The 19689-nt window shown below is 41.3% G+C and overlaps 1 protein-coding gene across 2 annotated transcripts in view; it reads right to left on the bottom strand.

Annotated features, from left to right (window-relative positions):
- DACH2 (dachshund family transcription factor 2) overlaps positions 1 to 19689 on the bottom strand; it is an 847419-nt gene that overhangs the window by 212198 nt on the left and 615532 nt on the right. The window contains exon 5 of one of the 2 annotated variants that reach the window (XM_030209554.1): positions 4404 to 4466. The exons of the other annotated variant lie outside the window; for it this stretch is intronic. Coding sequence (XP_030065414.1) covers positions 4404 to 4466 — 63 coding nt within the window. The remainder of the gene's footprint in view (positions 1 to 4403; positions 4467 to 19689) is intronic. 2 annotated transcript variants of the gene reach the window in all.

Genomic DNA, 19689 nt, shown 5'->3' with positions numbered 1-19689 from the left:
GTTAACCGGTTAGTGCCAGTGAAAATAACCAGTTAGTGCGGAACTGCAATCTGGCTATTTTGGGTTCATTCTGAGGACGGAGTCTTCACTTGGCAGGCTAAATGATGATATTCAGCATCAAGTCTGTGAAGTAACATCCCATGTGTTGTCAGGTTTGTGACCGTTTCCTTGTCTGTGCTCACCTCACCCTCTGGTGGCCAGAACCGGTGGCTGCTATGAACTGTCACCCGTTCCAGACTTCAGCCCAGTCCGGCCGGGATCTTCCAGGCTGCTAGTCTTGCTTCTCTTGTTTGTGCCTGAACAGCACCCATAGCTACCTTGAGGCATATTTTCAAAGCACTTAGCCTTCCAAAGTTCCATAGAAAGCTATGGAACTTTGGAAGGCTAAGTGCTTTGAAAATATGCCTCCTTGTGATTCCTGCAGCTGAACTTCAGCAACTGATGAGCTTTATTAATCACCTGGAAACTTCTGTGTTTGCCTTTGCATCGTCTAAGGTCCCTGGTTTGTTGGTGCTTTGTTGCACTTCTGCCTAGTCTGGTTTCTTGTATAGTTCCTTGTCTGTTTCTAGTTAGTCTGTGTGTAGTTTAGCTTAGGTTTATTGCTTGTTTCCTAGTCTTGGTTCTTGTTTGTATTTCTGTGTCTAGTTCTTGGTTGTCGGTGTCTCTTGCTTAGTGGCTGCTCTGCAGCTTTCAGTCCTGTCGCTTGTCTGTCAGTATTTATACCCTGTTTCAGTGGCAGCTTTCAGTTCCTGTCCTTTAGCTTGTCCATCTCCTGCTTTGTGTAGTATTGTTTGTCTGTGAGTCCTAGCCCAGTTCCTGCCTTGCTGCCCATGTATATTCCTTTCCCCTCTGACCCTCAGTCCCTGTTCAGTCTAGTGGGTATCCAGTTCCTGCCCTGTCTGGTAAGTCCTGCCGGCTGCCTGCACCCAGGGGCTCAAGTCCTGAGGAACGGCGGTCAAGTGCAGGTGAAGTCTAGCTGTTTCTATCAGAGTTCTGCCTTGTCTCTGGTGTGGGGTGGTTTTGCCTGCCACTGCTGCTCTACGGCAGTGGCCAAAGGGCTCACGAACCTAGTTTCTGCCTTGAAAACGTGACATGTGTGAAAATAAAATTTTAAAAATAAAAATATTCTTGGATGATCATCAGCATGTAAAGCATCTATCAGTGTTTTACATTCATAAAGACATGTTTAAAAAGTGTGTTAAGCATTAACTGCACATTCTAACATTTGGTAGCCATTATCACTGGCCCTTACTAACAGCTATCATGCAGAAAAAGGAACTGTATGGTATAAATTCCACAATTAGGGGGTAATTCTATAAAGTATGTTCTAACATTTACATTTCAATTGCATATGTAAATCATTAGAATAACATACATATATATCTGATGTGCACATATGCACCTAGGGGGAGATTCTATATATGGTGTCTAACATTTGGCATGCAAATCAGTGCTGACTAAGCGTATAAGCGGCATCTAGGTTTAGGCATTGGTATATAGAATATGCTTAGCTGATATCTCAGTGTCTAAAACTATGTGCTTTCATTTACACCAACGAAAACATGGCATAAATCCTGGCATTTAGATTTAGACGCAGAGGCCATATTCTGTAACTACAAATGTAAATTTCGGAATGCTCATGAAACACCCATTTCCCTGTCCATAACCACATCCCTTTTTGCCTGCGCACTTTAGAAGTTTGGCGCCCTTCAATACATAAGCGCTTAGCAAGTAGTGCACATAAGTTCTAATTTTTGCCAATTAGTGCTCATTATTGCTTGCTAAGAGCTGTTATCAATGCTAATTAGCTTGTTAAGCCAATTAAGTTATGCACATTGTTATAGAATACGCTTGGATTTCAGTGTGGATCTCTAGGCGCGTTATATAGAATCTGGGGGCTAATGCCAAAATTCTGCCTTTGTGCTATTCTGTGAATATAATCACATAGGCAGAATCTGGGAGGATCATGAGAAGGACTCATATTTAAATAATACATAGAATGTGCATAGCTCTGGCATTTAGGCACACGTACTGACTCTAGCTCAATGGCTGTATAAATGTTTATGCCTAAATCATAGCCATGTATTTTGTTGTACTAGTATTTTATAACGGAAATTAGGCCCCTATGTTCCTTTCTAGAACAGACTCCTACCAGGTGACCTCTTGGGGCCTACACTCGACAGAAATGGCACTATCTAAAGTCTGCAATGACCTGTACCTCACCAAATCCAAAGGTCACTACTCCATCCTCATCCTCCTCGACCTATCCGCCGCTTTTGACACTGTCAATCACAACCTACTTCTTGACACACTGTCCTCTTTTGGGTTCCAGGGCTCTGTCCTCTCCTGGTTCTCCTCTTATCTCTCCCATCGCACCTTCAGAGTACACTCTCATGGTTCGTCCTCCACCCCATCCCGCTCTCTGTTGGAGTTCCTCAGGGATCTGTCCTTGGACCCCTTCTTTTCTCAATCTACACCTCTTCCCTGGGCTCCCTGATCTCATCTCATGGTTTCCACTATCATCTTTATGCTGACGACACCCAGCTTTATCTCTCCACACCAGACATCACTGCGGAAACCCAGGCCAAAGTATCGGCCTGCTTATCCGACATCGCTGCCTGGATGTCCAACCGCCACCTGAAACTGAACATGGCCAAGACCAAACTTATTGTCTTCCCACCCAAGCCCACTTCTCATCTCCCTTCACTCTCTATTTCAGTTGATAACACCCTCATCGTCCCCGTCTCATCTGCCCGCAACCTCGGTGTCATCTTCGACTCCTCCATCTCCTTCTCTGCGCATATCCAGCAGATAGCCAAGACCTGTTCACTTCTTCCTCTATAACATTAGCAAAATTCGCCCCTTCCTCTCTGAGCACACCACCCGAACTCTCATCCACTCTCTCATTACCTCTCGCCTTGACTACTGCAACCTACTCCTCACCGGCCTCCCACTTAGCCATCTATCCCCCCCTTCAGTCCGTTCAGAACTCTGCTGCACGTCTTATCTTCCGCCTTGACCAATATACTCATATCACCCCTCTCCTCAAGTCACTTCACTGGCTTCCGATCAGATACCGCATTCAGTTCAAGCTTCTCCTACTAACCTACAAATGCACTCGATCTGCAGCCCCTCCTTACCTCTCTACCCTCATCTCCCCTTATGTCCCTACCAGTAACCTCCGCTCTCAAGACAAATCCCTCCTTTCAGTACCCTTCTCCACCACTGCCAACTCCAGGCTCCGCCCTTTCTGCCTCGCCTCACCCCATGCTTGGAACAAACTCCCTGAGCCCATACGCCAGGCCCCCTCCCTACCCATCTTCAAATCATTGCTCAAAGCCCACCTCTTCAATGTTGCCTTTGGTACCTAACCACTACACCTCTACTCAGGAATTCTAGACTACCCCAACTTGACATTTTGTCCTTTAGATTGTAAGCTCCTTTGAGCAGGGACCGTCCTTCTTTGTTAATTTGTACAGCGCTGCGTAACCCTAGTAGCGCTCTAGAAATGTTAAGTAGTAGTAGTATTTACAGGTGCAGAGTTCTTCATTATCTCCTAAGTGCCAAATGCTGGTTGGGGAGGGTTCTGGGTGGAGATTACAATTGGCTACCAGTGATAGCTATCACATGGTACATAACCATGCCAATAGCACCACTGTACTTAATACTATCTCAAGGCAGACCCGTAGCATGGCAGCTGCCCAATGCATTTGGGAAAAAGCACACCAGGAGCTATGATTACCTAGACCTCCTGGTCTTATCCCCCTGTACCAAAAAGCCCCTGACAATTATCACTTCTAACAGCTTTCAGGTCTCACTCATCACACAACATTTGGTCAGGAATCTCTCAGCTTGGGGCAAGGTTCTGCCCCCCAACTAATTCCTCCCTCCCTGATTGATCCCCTCTCAGGAAACCCCCCTGATCCACAGCACAGTACCCACCAATAAAGTGCCCCAAGTCATACCCCTTCAAAATAAGCCCAGCCATATCACCTCCAAATAGGAACTCCCGGAAGGTCTGGCTGCTCAGGACCCCCTAAGCAGAAGCCCTCAATTCCATATCCCAACCCTCCCCCATTAGACTATCCTGCTTTTTCCCCAGTTCAGAGGGTGGGGCTACGGTTAAAATATGAAGCTAGGGGGTTGGGATCGGAGATAGCTAGCGGGTGTTCTTGGTGAGTTCCTGTTGGGATTGTGATTCAGAGTGACCTTGTTTGAGGGAAGGGACACCATTCTTTACAGGCTGTGATTATGGAGGCAGCTGCTGTCCAGGGAAGAGCTGCTGATTGAAAGGGGCAGCTGGCAGGGGATCAGGTTGGATAGGGAAATGTTCAATGGGATGATCTGATCAGGGAATAGGATCAGATGGGGATAGAACCTTGCCCCAAGTTTTTTTTTCTTACCTTTGAGAAGTGCTGGAGCCTGGGTGCCATACCTCAGCAGATAGGCAGGTGCACTTGTGATATCTGCCAAAACATGGAACACAAGCTCGTGTGGTAAGTGTCTTCTCTGTGTGGTAAATGCAGGCCAGATTGTAAGCATGCCCCCTGCATTAACTACACAGGCTTTGCACTTATAATCCTTAAGTTTTGCATTTAAGGTGCAGTAAGTGCAAAAAATTACTGAACTTTAGTAAACTTTATTAAACAGGGTTATAATGTTTTTGAACTAAATGTGAGAAAAAAATCCCCATAAGTTTAAAAAGTGCAACATTTAGTCCAGATGCAAATCAAGCAACACAGAAGAAAATAAGATTATACATTTTGGAAGAAAAATATGTTACTATTTGGGTCTTTTACTAAATATTAGCTCATATTATCTGCAGCAGGGTCCACAGGAACAAAATGGGTCCTGTACAGATATCATGCGCTAATCTTTAGTTAAAGACCCCCCTAAATCAATAATCCAATTGCACAATCTTTTCCTATTATCATCTGTTTTAGTATAACCTTTCAGATTCAGAAAACTGATTTATTAAGACTTACAAAACAAACTGTATGGGTCCATGTTCATCTGTGTTCAAGGAAATATTCTGTCGGTCATTGATTTACACAATCTAAAATATGTCTTTTTGGAGAATTATATTTATAAATCTTAGCCCTGTGGATTAAAGAGCGGTGGTTTCCAACCTTTTTCTGTCATAGCACACCTCACACTGAGTTTACTTCCTCATGACATACCCTCCCCATCTCCCCCCCAATCTCCCCCTGGTAGAATGAATAGTTTCCTTCCCTTCTTCCCTCAACTCCACCCCCCCCAATAAGTATTCATTTCAATTCCCCGTCCTTTCCACACACCTCTCTAATATTCCAGAAAAGTTTATGTATATGAGCAGCTCTTATCTGCTGCTGTATCTTCCTCCTTTGCCAGCTTGCTCGCAGTCAGAACTGTGAAGGATCACCAGGGCTCCTGAAACTACTGGACCCCACATAGCTCCGTTTCAGCTTTAGTTGATAGTATTTTCATTGTACTCATGCTCCTCCCCAGTTTCCCATACAACTGTTTTGAGTTCCATCTAAATACTTTCCATATCTCTCCTTTCAGCTTTCTTAATGTCTCTAAAATAGTGGAACGTCTACTATAACTTTCAAGTTATTACTGGAGCATATGAATTTAAGGTCTTCTGTTAATGCAAATTTTTTTCAGTATAAATGTTTCGGATTTTTCTCATTAACGGTGGTGCTTGATCCTATCAGTTATATCCATCTATAAGGGCCAACTCTACATGCAGTGATTTAATGTACTTTTTCCATGGAAGTGATATTATCTTTTTCCATTTCTTCCAGTCCTATGAACTCAATGGAAGAATTCTTTCAGGAATAAATTACTCCATAGAATCTGATTTGTTTCCTCAATATCAATAGATGGTCCCTCCAAATAGGCTACAGCCTTATTCATCTTACTTATAATGCTGTTTCCTTTAGGTGCCTTGTTCAACTTGGGTAATCTTTCCCTCTACCACAATCCATCATATGTATCAATTTTCACATAGGTTAGAGCTTACCCATCATTTTGAACACCTCTAAGTCTTTCCCCTGTATTTCTTCTTCTTTTTCACTTAACTTTATGCACTGTGCTATCTTAATCTTACTCTGTTGCACTTCCAGGTCTTCTCTCTCCATCTCTGCCACAGCCTTCCTTCCAGTACTCTACTACTACTATTAATCATTTCTATAGTGCTACTAAGCGTACAAAGCACTGTACACATTATATACAGGCACTTTCTCTGTCCCTAGGGGGCTCACAATCTAAGTTTTTTGTACCTGGGGCAATGGAGGGTTAAGTGACTTACCCAAGGTCACAAGGAGCTGCAGTGGGAATGGTTGCCAGGATCAAAGCCCACTGCACTAACTGTAAGGCTACTCCTCCACATCCTTTCTGAGCCTCCTCTTTCTCTCTCTGCATCAGCCTTTTTTCCTAGTGTTCTTTTCCATATCCCATCTTTCTCTCTCTGCGTCAATACTACTTTTTGTGCTGCTTTCTGTATCCCCCCCTTCTTCTTGTGTACCATCCTTTCTTCTGGTGTTCCTTTTTGAGGCATCTCTTACTTTCTCTGCATACACTTTTCTTCTGGTGCTCCTGCCTAGGTCTTATTTTCACTATGCATTTCTTTTTTCTATAGAAGCCCTCATTGTTTTACAAATTAATCACTTAAAAATTTGATCTTTACAATTTAGGGATCTTAAACTTGCATCATTTACTTTCTGAAATGTAGCAATTTTCATCTTTCTTCCAATTTTGGGTTGACTCTCTTTGGATACTGTGGTTTGTAGCATAAAGGAAGAAGTGGATTATCTCCTCTTTTTCTGTAGGGATCCAGTTAACTATAGTTTAACTCTCTTAACTTTTTCATTAACTCCTGTGGTCTTTTTCCTGCTGCAGTGGGTCTATGATAGGTTTTACATGGCCTGTATCTGCAACAGAGATGTTATCTTCATCCATAGTGTGTGAATTACTGCTACTACTATCTCGAGCCCTACCAGATAATCTACAGGTATGTACCTTTTTATTTATTTATTGCATTTGTATCCCACATTTTCCCACCTATTTGCAGGCTCAATGTGGCTTACAGAGTCCTGTTATGGCATTGTCATTCCAGGATATCAGATACAATTAATGATATAAAAGGTTGAGTCAAGGAAAAGGAAAAGAGTTAGGCGGATAAGTATAGAAGGTAAACTTTCATGACTGGGGTGGGTTGGCTAGGTGGTTTAATAAGGCTATGGGTTCTCTTTGTAGGCCTTGTTGAAGAGATATTTCTTCAGAGATTTACGAAAGTTGATTATTTCGTCAGTAGTTTTCAAGGCAGTAGGTAGTGCATTCCACAACTGTGTGCTCGTGTAAGAGAAGGTCGTCGCATGTATCAGCTTGTATTTTAATCCTTTACAGCTGGGGAAGTGCAGATTGAGAAATTTGCGGGATGATCTTTTGGCATTCCTGGGAGGCAGGTTCACAAGGTTTAGCATGTAGGTTGGGGCATCTGTGTGGATGATTTTGTGTACAATCGTGTAGATCTTGAACGCGATGTGTTCCTTAATTGGCAGCCAGTGAAGTTTCTCTCTTATGGGTTTAGCCCTTTCATATTTAGTTTTTCCAAATATGAGTCTGGCGGCGGTATTCTGGGCTGTTTGGAGTTTTTTGATAGTTTGTTCTTTGCAGCCAGCATGAAGTGCATTGCAGTAGTCCAGGTGACTTAGTACCATTGACTGTACAAGGAACTGCAGTGGGAATTGAACCCAGCTCCCATTAGTCCACTCCTAATAGTAGAAAAAGGAAACAATACATGCCTCTTCTTTCTATAACTTGGCGTCTACATTTAAGCTTCAGTTTATAGAATACTAGCACTTACATGGGTCATTGTACACATGTATGCGAAAGTACTAGTTGAGCTCTCATCACTATTTAATGAACGACACATGCAACTCATTTAGCACATAAATGCAAGGGGGTGTTCACAGAGGAGAGACATAGAGGCATATTTTGATAGCACTTTGAGAGGCTAAGTTCCATAGGTTTCTATGGAACTTTGGGAGGCTAAGTGCTTTGAAAATATGCCTCATAGACAGCTCCAACATTTACATGTGAAGATACCATCTTCATAATTCTCTATATGTTTCTAAATATTGCACACGCACATGTGGGCATGTGCCCAATTTTTGAGTGCAATTTAATTGAACAATGAGATAATTAGTGCCAATAATTGAGAGCTAACAATTATTGGTGCCAATTGGCAATAATTAGAATTTACATGCGCATTTTTGTAGTCAGTGTTCCAAGAATTTGCATGGTGTTACAGAATACGGCAGATCCGCGCTTAACTTAGGTGCAAGGAATTACACCAGGTTTCAGTTGGTGTAGATCCTCATGCTCAAAATTGGGTGCGGATCCCAGCGCTAAACGCTATTCTTTTTGGTGCCGATTTTTCAGCACTATATACAGAACCTAGCCCCTATGAGAGCAATTCTTTAACTGTGTGCCACAATTTAGATGCCTATATTCCATTATAGAATACTAGTGTACATCAGCATTGATCGCTTACATTTCTGCATGCCCACTGTCATAATAACAGGTGGTAAATGCGCGTGCCCAAATGCAGCACTTTAGCGCATAATTTACAGTATTCTATAGGTTACACATGTAAATGTTGGAGCTGTCTATGCCTCTCCTCTGTGAACACCCCCTTGCATTTATGTGCTAAATGAGTTGCATGTGTCGTTCATTAAATAGTGATGAGAGCTCAACTTGTACTTCCGCTTACAAGTGTACAATGACCCATGTAAGTGCTAATATTCTATAAACTGAAGCTTAAATGTAGACGCCAAGTTAAAGAAAGAGGAGGCATGTATTGTTTCCTTTTTCTGCCTACTATTAGGAGTGGATTAATGGGAGCTGGGTTCAATTTCCACTGCAGTTCCTTGTGACTCTGGACAAGTCACTTAGGGCTAGATTCTATATATATGACGCCAGAAAAATCCATGTAGAAAAAAATTACATCCAGGCATATTCTCTAAAGTACATCTAAATTTTATAGAATAATCTTAAATTTCCACGTGGTATATAGAATACGCTGAGCAGCTTGCCATGTGACTAAAATTTGGTCGCATCCATTTAGGCCATGTTTTACTCGGTGTAAATCCTGACACCTAAATTAGGCACAGATCGGGTATATTCTAATAATGCGCATAGATTTTAGAAATGCCTACGCCTCACCCATGGCCATGCGCCCTTTTCAACTATGTGACTTAGTATTTAGGCACACCATGTTATAGAATACACTTAGCGAGTTCTGCACGTAAATCTCGATTTATGCCAACTAGTGCTGATAATTGCTTGACATCCAATTAATAGTGCTGATTAGCTAGTTAACCAATTAAGTTCTGCACATTGTTACAGAATACGCTTCGGTTTCTGCACGGATTTTCAGGCACCATATATAGAATCCGGGGGTTAACCCTCCACTGCCTCAGGTACAAAACTTAGATTGTAAGCCCACTAGAGACAGAGAAAGTACCTTCATATACAGTGGGGGAAATAAGTATTTGATCCCTTGCTGATTTTGTAAGTTTGCCCACTGACAAAGACATGAGCAGCCCATAATTGAAGGGTAGGTTATTGGTAACAGTGAGAGATAGCACATCACAAATTAAATCCGGAAAATCACATTGTGGAAAGTATATGAATTTATTTGCATTCTGCAGAGGGAAATAAGTATTTGATCCCCCACCAACCAGTAAGAGATCTGGCCCCTACAGACCAGGTAGATGCTCCAAATCAACTCGTTACCTGCATGACAGACAGCTGTCGGCAATGGTCACCTGTATGAAAGACACCTGTCCACAGACTCAGTGAATCAGTCAGACTCTAACCTCTACAAAATGGCCAAGAGCAAGGAGCTGTCTAAGGATGTCAGGGACAAGATCATACACCTGCACAAGGCTGGAATGGGCTACAAAACCATCAGTAAGACGCTGGGCGAGAAGGAGACAACTGTTGGTGCCATAGTAAGAAAATGGAAGAAGTACAAAATGACTGTCAATCGACAAAGATCTGGGGCTCCACGCAAAATCTCACCTCGTGGGGTATCCTTGATCATGAGGAAGGTTAGAAATCAGCCTACAACTACAAGGGGGGAACTTGTCAATGATCTCAAGGCAGCTGGGACCACTGTCACCACGAAAACCATTGGTAACACATTACGACATAACGGATTGCAATCCTGCAGTGCCCGCAAGGTCCCCCTGCTCCGGAAGGCACATGTGACGGCCCGTCTGAAGTTTGCCAGTGAACACCTGGATGATGCCGAGAGTGATTGGGAGAAGGTGCTGTGGTCAGATGAGACAAAAATTGAGCTCTTTGGCATGAACTCAACTCGCCGTGTTTGGAGGAAGAGAAATGCTGCCTATGACCCAAAGAACACCGTCCCCACTGTCAAGCATGGAGGTGGAAATGTTATGTTTTGGGGGTGTTTCTCTGCTAAGGGCACAGGACTACTTCACCGCATCAATGGGAGAATGGATGGGGCCATGTACCGTACAATTCTGAGTGACAACCTCCTTCCCTCCGCCAGGGCCTTAAAAATGGGTCGTGGCTGGGTCTTCCAGCACGACAATGACCCAAAACATACAGCCAAGGCAACAAAGGAGTGGCTCAGGAAGAAGCACATTAGGGTCATGGAGTGGCCTAGCCAGTCACCAGACCTTAATCCCATTGAAAACTTATGGAGGGAGCTGAAGCTGTGAGTTGCCAAGCGACAGCCCAGAACTCTTAATGATTTAGAGATGATCTGCAAAGAGGAGTGGACCAAAATTCCTCCTGACATGTGTGCAAACCTCATCATCAACTACAGAAGACGTCTGACCGCTGTGCTTGCCAACAAGGGTTTTGCCACCAAGTATTAGGTCTTGTTTGCCAGAGGGATTAAATACTTATTTCCCTCTGCAGAATGCAAATAAATTCATATACTTTCCACAATGTGATTTTCCGGATTTAATTTGTGATGTGCTATCTCTCACTGTTACCAATAACCTACCCTTCAATTATGGGCTGCTCATGTCTTTGTCAGTGGGCAAACTTACAAAATCAGCAAGGGATCAAATACTTATTTCCCCCACTGTATATGTAAACAGCTTTGGTTGTGCCTCAGAGAGGTGGTATATCAAACCTTTTATTTAATATAGATTTAATACAATGAGATTACCACATGAAGATACTCAGCAAGACTTGAGAAAAATCACACATTCTTTCCCCCTCAACAATTCACCAGCTTTGCTGCCACTGAATTTTATCGTGCGCACTCTGTTGACCCCAACCGCCTTGCTCTGCCTGTTGGTTAAAGGCGGTATATTAAATCAAATAAATAAACTGTTGGCATTTATGTTTGTCAGTAGATAAAGGTATTACAGTTAGATTTATTAAAGCACAATATCAAGTTTTTTGTGTATTAACGCTGTTAATACATGTGATTAGTAGTAAGTAGATTCTGTGCTAAATAAGAAGTGTTAATACATATTAGTTGGAGTAACACAATACAAACCTTACTGACCTCTGTGTACAGCAGCATGTGGTAATGAGCATTTGATCTTTCACATGTTGTCTTATCAGAACTCCCTAAATTTGTTTTGGTGAGCCTAAAGTCAGTTGGATTTTCAAGATATCCACATTCATGTATTTTGACATCCTGGGCCTCCAGTGTAAGCAGATTTATCCAATAAAAATTCGTTATTGATGGCCTGAAAACCTTTTTGACAATGGAGTCACCAGGATGGCTTGGAAAGCCCTGCCTTAAAGAGTGCCTTATTCCACCAATGAATTATATACTCTTTCAATATGCCATCTAACTAAACCGGATTCAAATTTATCTTTCATTCTAATTTCAGGTACTGCACACAATCTCTGAGAAAGAGGTTAAACTGCAGTTCAAAATTTAGTATCGACTCACAGTACATGTAGAAAGAGGGATTTCCATCCAATAACTGGCAGGTTATGTGAATAGCAAATTGTATAGTAACTCAGTAAAGGAACATGGGTACTATCCCCTTGATTCTATAAAAGTTGCCAAAAATTGAGTGCATAAATTTAGGTGTGTCCCCGATTTGTGGTGCAATTTAACAGAATAACGAGCCAATTAGTGGAAATAATTGGCTTAAGAAATTATTGGCACTAACTAGATTTACTTGGGACTTATATACATAAATTTAGGCATGGGATCCGGGCCTAAAATTTATATGTGGCTTGAAAAAGTAGACATGGAAATGGAGGATCATGGGCATTTCGGGTCAGATCAGATGCGTGGTTTTGAGTTATGCACATAATTATAGAGCATGGGTGCTCCATGCGTAAATTTAGGCGCGAGCATTTGTACCATGTTTTCATTAGTGCAAATGGTGGTGCCTACATTTACATGTGGCCTCTCTGCACAAGCATTATTCTATAAACCAAACTGAACTTTAGGCGTGGCTTATAGAATACCACTAAAGCATTTTTGGCACCAATTATTTAAGCGCCATTTATAGAATTCACCCCTATATAGTTTGGTAGTGACATATCTAAATGGTAAGACAGTCCAGTTGAAGATAATTGCTTTTCTATCATTAACCACTCTGAAGTAATAAGAACTTCTCTGCCCTCTATCAGCAGACATTTTCTCAGCAACATTTGTTCACTTATAACAGCCCTAAAAATAGATTTTTGTAGCACATAAGCTCTATCTTGGTTTAAATTTTTTAATGAAGATCCTTGCCTGCAAAGCAATAATTGCATGTTTATGCTTCAGTTTTCTAAAGTAATTTAACCAGTATAATTTCAAGAACAACAACTGGATTTCTTCTATGCTTATTCAGAGAAAGTTAGCCCATGTCTACTGAAAAATATATTCAATTCTTCATAACAAATATTTCACTTTTAATATTTCTTATCTCTGTCTTGAACTTGAAAGATTTATTTTTCCACACTGGTTTGCTCTTATCTGACAGTCTTATAGCTATTACATATTGCATGAAATTCTTAATCTGCGGTCAAGTTCTAAGATAGCACAGAATCTCTAATAAAATGACAGAGATATGCACAGCTCTAAAATCACAAGAAACGTATCTGAAGCATTCAATTTGTTTTCTTTCTTTTCTGAGCATTCTAGAGGACAAGAAACAATTAATCAAGAACAGCATGCTAGTTTGCACATCCAAAATGTTTAAAGTTGACATTTAAAGTGATTTATCCAGGCAGGAGAGGCTCCAGTCCGGTTAAATTGTGCTCGCCAGCCTTAGAGTAGAAATGCAATGGCATTTAACCAGTAGTTCTGCTGAATATCTGCTCTGACCACCCTGGTACATTCCAGTTAGCATCAGGGTGATCTGGGGGGGGGGGGGGGGGGGGGAGGGGAGGGAACAGAATTAGGCGTCCTCTTACTAAGTCATAGTAGCATTTTTAGCTTGTGGTAGAAATCAGCTGAGACGTCCATAGAAATATAATGAGCGTCTCGGCGTTTACCACAAGCTGATTTCTACCACGAGCTAAAAACACTACTGTGACTTAGTAAAAGACCCCCTTAGAGCAGAGCCGGAATATTCAGTGCTGGTATCCAGGTTTAATTCAGCCAACTGAATAATGGTCAGAAACTAAGGGCATCTTTTATCAAGCCGCGCTAGCGGTTCCCGTGCGGCAATGCAGACCGAGCCCATTCAAAGTGAATGGGCTTTGTCAGCATTGCTGCACCAGGGACCTCTAGTACGGCTTGATAAAAGAGGCCCTAAATCCTGGCCAGTCAATTTCACAATATTGCTCATTTTCTGCAACATCAATACATTTTTAGCTATTTTGCTGATTTAAATGACCTATACAAATATTCTACAGAATGAGTTTTCTTTCTATAGATGATATTAATATTTCTCCACATTTGTTAAAGGTATCATTTTCTTGTATATGTTCTGTTTCTGAAATCTAGTAACCACACATCTTTTCAATAGAAATTTATTTTTCTGGAGCTGTGGATCATTAAGTTATGCACGTTGTTATAGAATACACTTGGATTTCGGAACGGAACGCTAGGCACGATATAAAGGATTCCGGGGAAAGCAGCTAACTGGCTACATCATACAATATAGATGATAAAGTGCCAATATATAGTACTGGGTTTAGAGGTTAAATAGGACCACATAAATAGCAGTCCTGTCTTTAACCAATTGGAACTCAACTGGTTAGCAATGAATATCGGCTTAACTGCTAAAGTTCCAGTGGTCAAAAATGAACCCAAAAATTCAATGACAATCGCTGGATACAATGCAGCATTGAATTTCTGGGTTCAGCACCAGCAGTGGGCTTTAACCACGCTGCCCACCGCTGGCTACGTCTTTAGGCTCCTGAGTTACCAGGATCCATTTGGAAAGACCTGAATTAGAATTTGCAAGTGCAATACTACTTTTGCAACCTAATTATCCAAGAGGATGTCAATTGTTATTATTATTATTAATATTATTATTTGTTACATTTGTATCCCACATTTTCCCACCTATTTGCAGGCTCAATGTGGCTTAAAAGCAAAGTATGCAGATTTGCCTGCATTAATTGGCTATCTGAAAACTGCTCTTTCCCAATGTGGCTAAAGGTTTGTGAATTGTGTAACAGCAGATGTCTTTTTTTTTTTTGGGGGGGGGGGAGTGGAGTTACTGGGGTACATTAAGGCAATACTGCATGTTATTTGCCCCTCAACACTTACTAAATAGCAATAACTTGTGTTAGCCTACTGTAACGCATATTAGTTTAGGATACCACACATAACAATGAGATGCAAAACATGCAAATACATGCACAATACCTCATTGTTATGTGAGTCAAATGACACATCTGGCGGTGAATACTGCTAGGAGTCACGATGGCCATTTTGGACTAAATCCTATAAATAGCACTGAAAAATTGGTGCAAAAAAATAACACAATAAGCACTATTCTATGAAAGCGCTGAAAGTTAGGCATAATTTGTAGAATACGCTTACCACCAGATTCTATATATGGTATGTGTCCCATTGCACATGCAACTTAATTGAATAATGAGCCAATTATCACTGATAACTGGCATCCTAACAATTATTAGCACTAATTGGATTTAATTAGCAGTTGCGCACGTAAATTTAGGCACCAAATCCACACCTAACTTTTACATAAGAGTTGAAAAAGGGGGCACAGAAATAGGAGGGTCATGGGCAGATCAGGTGGAGTTCCTAGAATTTAAACATGTAGTTAAAGAATAAGGGGGATATGTGCCTAATTTAAGGGTCCTTTTAAGTAGAGAGGTGTGGTAGCCGTGTTATTTTGTTAGAAATCAAACAAAATAAAACATGGAAAAGAAAATAAGATGATACCTTTTTTTATTGGACATAACTTAATACATTTCTTGATTAGCTTTCGAAGGTTGCCCTTCTTTGTCAGATCGGAAATAAGCAAAAAGGGTCCTTTTACTAAGCCGTGGTAAAAAGTGGCCTGCGGCAGCGTAGGCACAAATATTAGGCACATACCGGACCAGTTTTTACTGCATCTGCAAAAAAGGTTTTTTTTTAATGTGATGGGAAAAGGGCATGCGGTAAAACTGAAACCAGCAAGTGTCTAAAACCAGCCTGAGGCTTAACGTCACTCATTGATCTAGCGGTAAGGACCCACGTTCTACATCACCAGAAACAACATGCGTGGGAGGAAATAAATAAATAATTCATCTAGGTGTTATGGGTGCATCCCATTTGGGCATGCGCTGCACATGCGTAGAGCCTACCATGACTTAGTAAAAGGGCCCCTCAGGCATGAAGATTTGCACCATGTTTCAGTTAGTGCAAATGGCCATGCCTAAACTAAGGCATAATTCCCGGGCATAAATGTTATTCTATAAACCATGCCTAACTTTAAGTACAGCTTACAGAATAGCACTGAGTGTTTTTTCTTTTGGAGCTGACTTTTTGTGCACCATATATTTATAACTTTAGACATGAGGATTTACACCAAGTAAACCCTGGTATAAATCTTCCTGTCTACATTAGGCACAGATCCCCCTTATTCTGTAACAGTGGGCATAAATTCTAGGAACGCCTCTGATCCGTCTATGACCCTCCCATGGCTACACTCCCTTTTTGGAGCTGCTTAACTACAGATGCATGCATAAATTTCAATTAAGGCGAATTAGTGCCAATAATTGATTATTAGCACCCAATGAGCGCTAATTAGCTCATTAATTAAATTGGGTGCACATCTAAATTTGCATGCACAATTTTAAACACCGTTAATAGAATTTGGGGGTTGTGGCGAGTCCCGATCGATATCCAGCCAGAGCTCACACAAGTGCCTTATATGGATCCCGACTGAATATTGACAGGATCTGCATAAACTCCAGCAGCCAATGCAGTTTGATTAATATGAAAATGAAGACTTTGTTGTGATTATTGTTCATTTATTTTCTTTTAATTATATCATTTTTAATATTGTGAATGAATCTATGGTAGGACGCCTAGAACACTATCCTGCTTATAATTGAACGAGAAAAACGCCCAAGTTCCGACCTAAATCGGGAGATGGACGTTTATCTCACAAAAACGAATAACGCGGTATAATCGAAAGCTGAACTTGGACGTTTTCAACTGCACTCCATCGCGGAAGCGTACAAAGTTGACGGGGGCGTGTCGGAGGCGTGGTGAAGGCGGGACTGGGGCATGGTTATCACCCGAACAGAGATGGGCGCCTTTCGCCGATAATGGAAAAAAAGTATGCGTTTGTAGCTAGAATTTAGGGCACTTTTCCTGGACCCTGTTTTTTCATGAATAAGGCCCCAAAAAGTGCCCTAAATGACCAGATTACCACCAGAGGGAATTGGGGATGACCTCCCCTGACTCCCCCAGTGGTCACTAACCCCCTCCCACCACAAGAAATGATGTTTCACAACTTTTTATTTTCACCCTCAAATGTCATACCCACCTCCCTGGCAGCAGTATGCAGGTCCCTGGAGCAGTTGTTAGGGGGTGCAGTGGACTTCAGGCAGGTGGACCCAGGCCCATCCCCCCACCACCTGTTACAATTGTGCTGCTTAATGCTTAGTCGTCCAACCCCCCCAAACCCACTGTACCCACATGTAGGTGCCCCCCTTCACCCCTTAGGGCTATAGTAATGGTGTAGACTTGTGGGCAGTGGGTTTTGAGGGGGATTTGGGGGGCTCAACACACAAGGGAAGGGTGCTATGCACCTGGGAGCTCTTTTACCTTTTTTTTGTTTTTGTAAAAGTGCCCCCTAGGGTGCCCGGTTGGTGTCCTGGCATGTGAGGGGGACCAGTGCACTACGAATCCTGGCCCATCCCACGAACAAATGCCTTGGATTTATTCGTTTTTGAGCTGGGCGCTTTCATTTTCCATTATCGCTGAAAAACAAAAACGCCCAGCTCACAAACTGTCAAATAAAACATGGATGTCTATTTTTTTTGAAAATACGTTTCAGTCCGCCCCTTCACGGACCCGTTCTCCGAGATAAACACCCATGGAGATAGATGTTTTCGTTCGATTATGCCCCTCCACGGCTTGTGTGTGTTACAAGTATTTTAAATAAATTAGTCTCTTTTATATAAGCTACACCGGTTATCAATAAGAGATACAATATCTTTCAAATTATGTGTTTTCATTCACCAAATTCTGTTTGGTCAAGCCCCATCATATATGAATAATCTTATTGAATTATCTCCTCATCACAGTTGGAAACATCTCAGAAATGCAAGCAATGAAGGTTCTTCATGATCTATCAGATATGTGAAGGGCAATTCTATAACATAGGCACTCTCAATTATAAGTGTGTTTCTCATGTGAATGTTTAGAATATTGACATACATTCATCTATGTGTGCACATATGTGCATAAATACCAATATTCCACTTAAGTCCTATTCTGGAAATATCCCCTCAACGTAGGTAGTGCAAGGCTACCAATAGAGATGCTGCTATTTTCATTGCTGAAGCCAACCGGGCAGGAGCGGAAAGGGGATTGTTCTAACCCCATCCCATTAGCCACCAGAAATCTCCCCATGTTAACTCTCTGGGTTGAAGAGTCAGGAGGTGCGTACAGCACTGCGTATCCCTAGTAGCGCTTTAGAAATGTCAAGTAGTAGTAGGTGTGGGGAGGGATGGATTTTGGGTTCTGTGTGGGCCTTCCAGTTTGGTACAGAATTGTGAGGGTTCAGATCTACAGGAGATGAGTTTGGGGATCGGGGGAGGCTGGAATGGGATTGGATGGCTTATCCTTATGTGGGTCCTGGCCAATATTCAGCTGGGATCCACATAAGTGTCTTGACAGGTCATAACAACATAAGAATAGCCATACTGGGTCAGACCAAGGGCTCATTCAGCCCAGTATCCTGTTTCCAACAGTGGCCAATCCAGATCCCAAGTACCTGGCAGGAACCTAAATAGTTGCAACATTACATGCTACCAATCCCAGGGACAGCAGTGGCTTCTCCATATCTATCTCAAAAGCTACTATGGACTTTTCCTCCAGGAACTTCACCAAACCTTTTTTAAACCCAGATATGCTAACTGCTGATACCATATTCTCTGGCAATGAGTTCAGAACTTAACTATTCGTTGAATGAAATAATCCTCCTATTTGTTTTATAAGTATTTCCATATAACTTCATTGAGTGTCCCCTAATCTTTGTACTTTTTGAAACAGTAAAAAATCGATTCACTTTTACCCATTCTATACAAAAGGAGCAGATTGGAAGAAAATCTTATATTGAAAAGAATTTTATTTACTACAATAAATTTAAGAAAAACAGATCCCCAATACAAGCCTTGTTTCGCCCTTTGCAGGGTAGCATCAGAAGCAAAAGAAATGTTAATATACATATAAAATCACTGCTAGTATCAAATCATAAAAAACAAGTAAATAAATATATAAATGATTACGTAATACCACAAACCTATAATAAGACCATGCAAATAAAGGAATAGCAATATTAAATGTAAAACCACTAGTAAAGGACATAGATACTATATGGATTATGAGTAGTTAAACAAATAAATCAATTAATATGTATGAACATAATTAAAATAAATGATTCATTAAAAATATAGAGGTAAGAGTACATATCCACCAGGTGTAAAACATATCACCTATATGATAAAATAGCTGGGAACAAATAAACAGAAACCATTAGGAAATCCCCTACAGTTCCTAGCTCTCTATGCAGCCATAGTGAGTCTGATAAGCACCCCATAGTGTTCTTTATATTTAAAGCAACAGTCAAAAATGAGCTTACAAAACAAACAGAAAAATAAATAGAAGCCATGCTTCATCAATTAGAAGTATAAAGTAAAGAAGAGAAGAACTTTTAGCAAAGATATCTAAAATCAGCATTTAAAACAGGAGCCCATAAGGAGTAAAAGGCATATTTACTAGCTCTCAATCCAGAACACTCTGCAGCACAACTTGCAGATGTGGTAAATCAGATAGGCACTTTCCCATAATGCCTTTTTATACTTAGAGCACAGGTCAAAGTGACTTTACCAAACCATTAGAAAATCTCCTACATTTCATAAGGGATGACAATGCAAACTTACAACGAACAACTCCCCATTGTGTTCTATAAAGCACCTAAATCAAAAGTGGGCTTACCATGCAAATAATAAATCAAAATGATCAAGAACCATACCTCATCAAGCAGAACTATATAGTGAAGA

Source organism: Microcaecilia unicolor, chromosome 7, assembly GCF_901765095.1.
Source record: "Microcaecilia unicolor chromosome 7, aMicUni1.1, whole genome shotgun sequence".
In the NCBI taxonomy this organism is placed as follows: Eukaryota; Metazoa; Chordata; class Amphibia; order Gymnophiona; family Siphonopidae; genus Microcaecilia; species Microcaecilia unicolor.
Note: the sequence above shows the minus strand (reverse complement) of the source record. Positions and strands in the feature narration are given on the sequence as shown.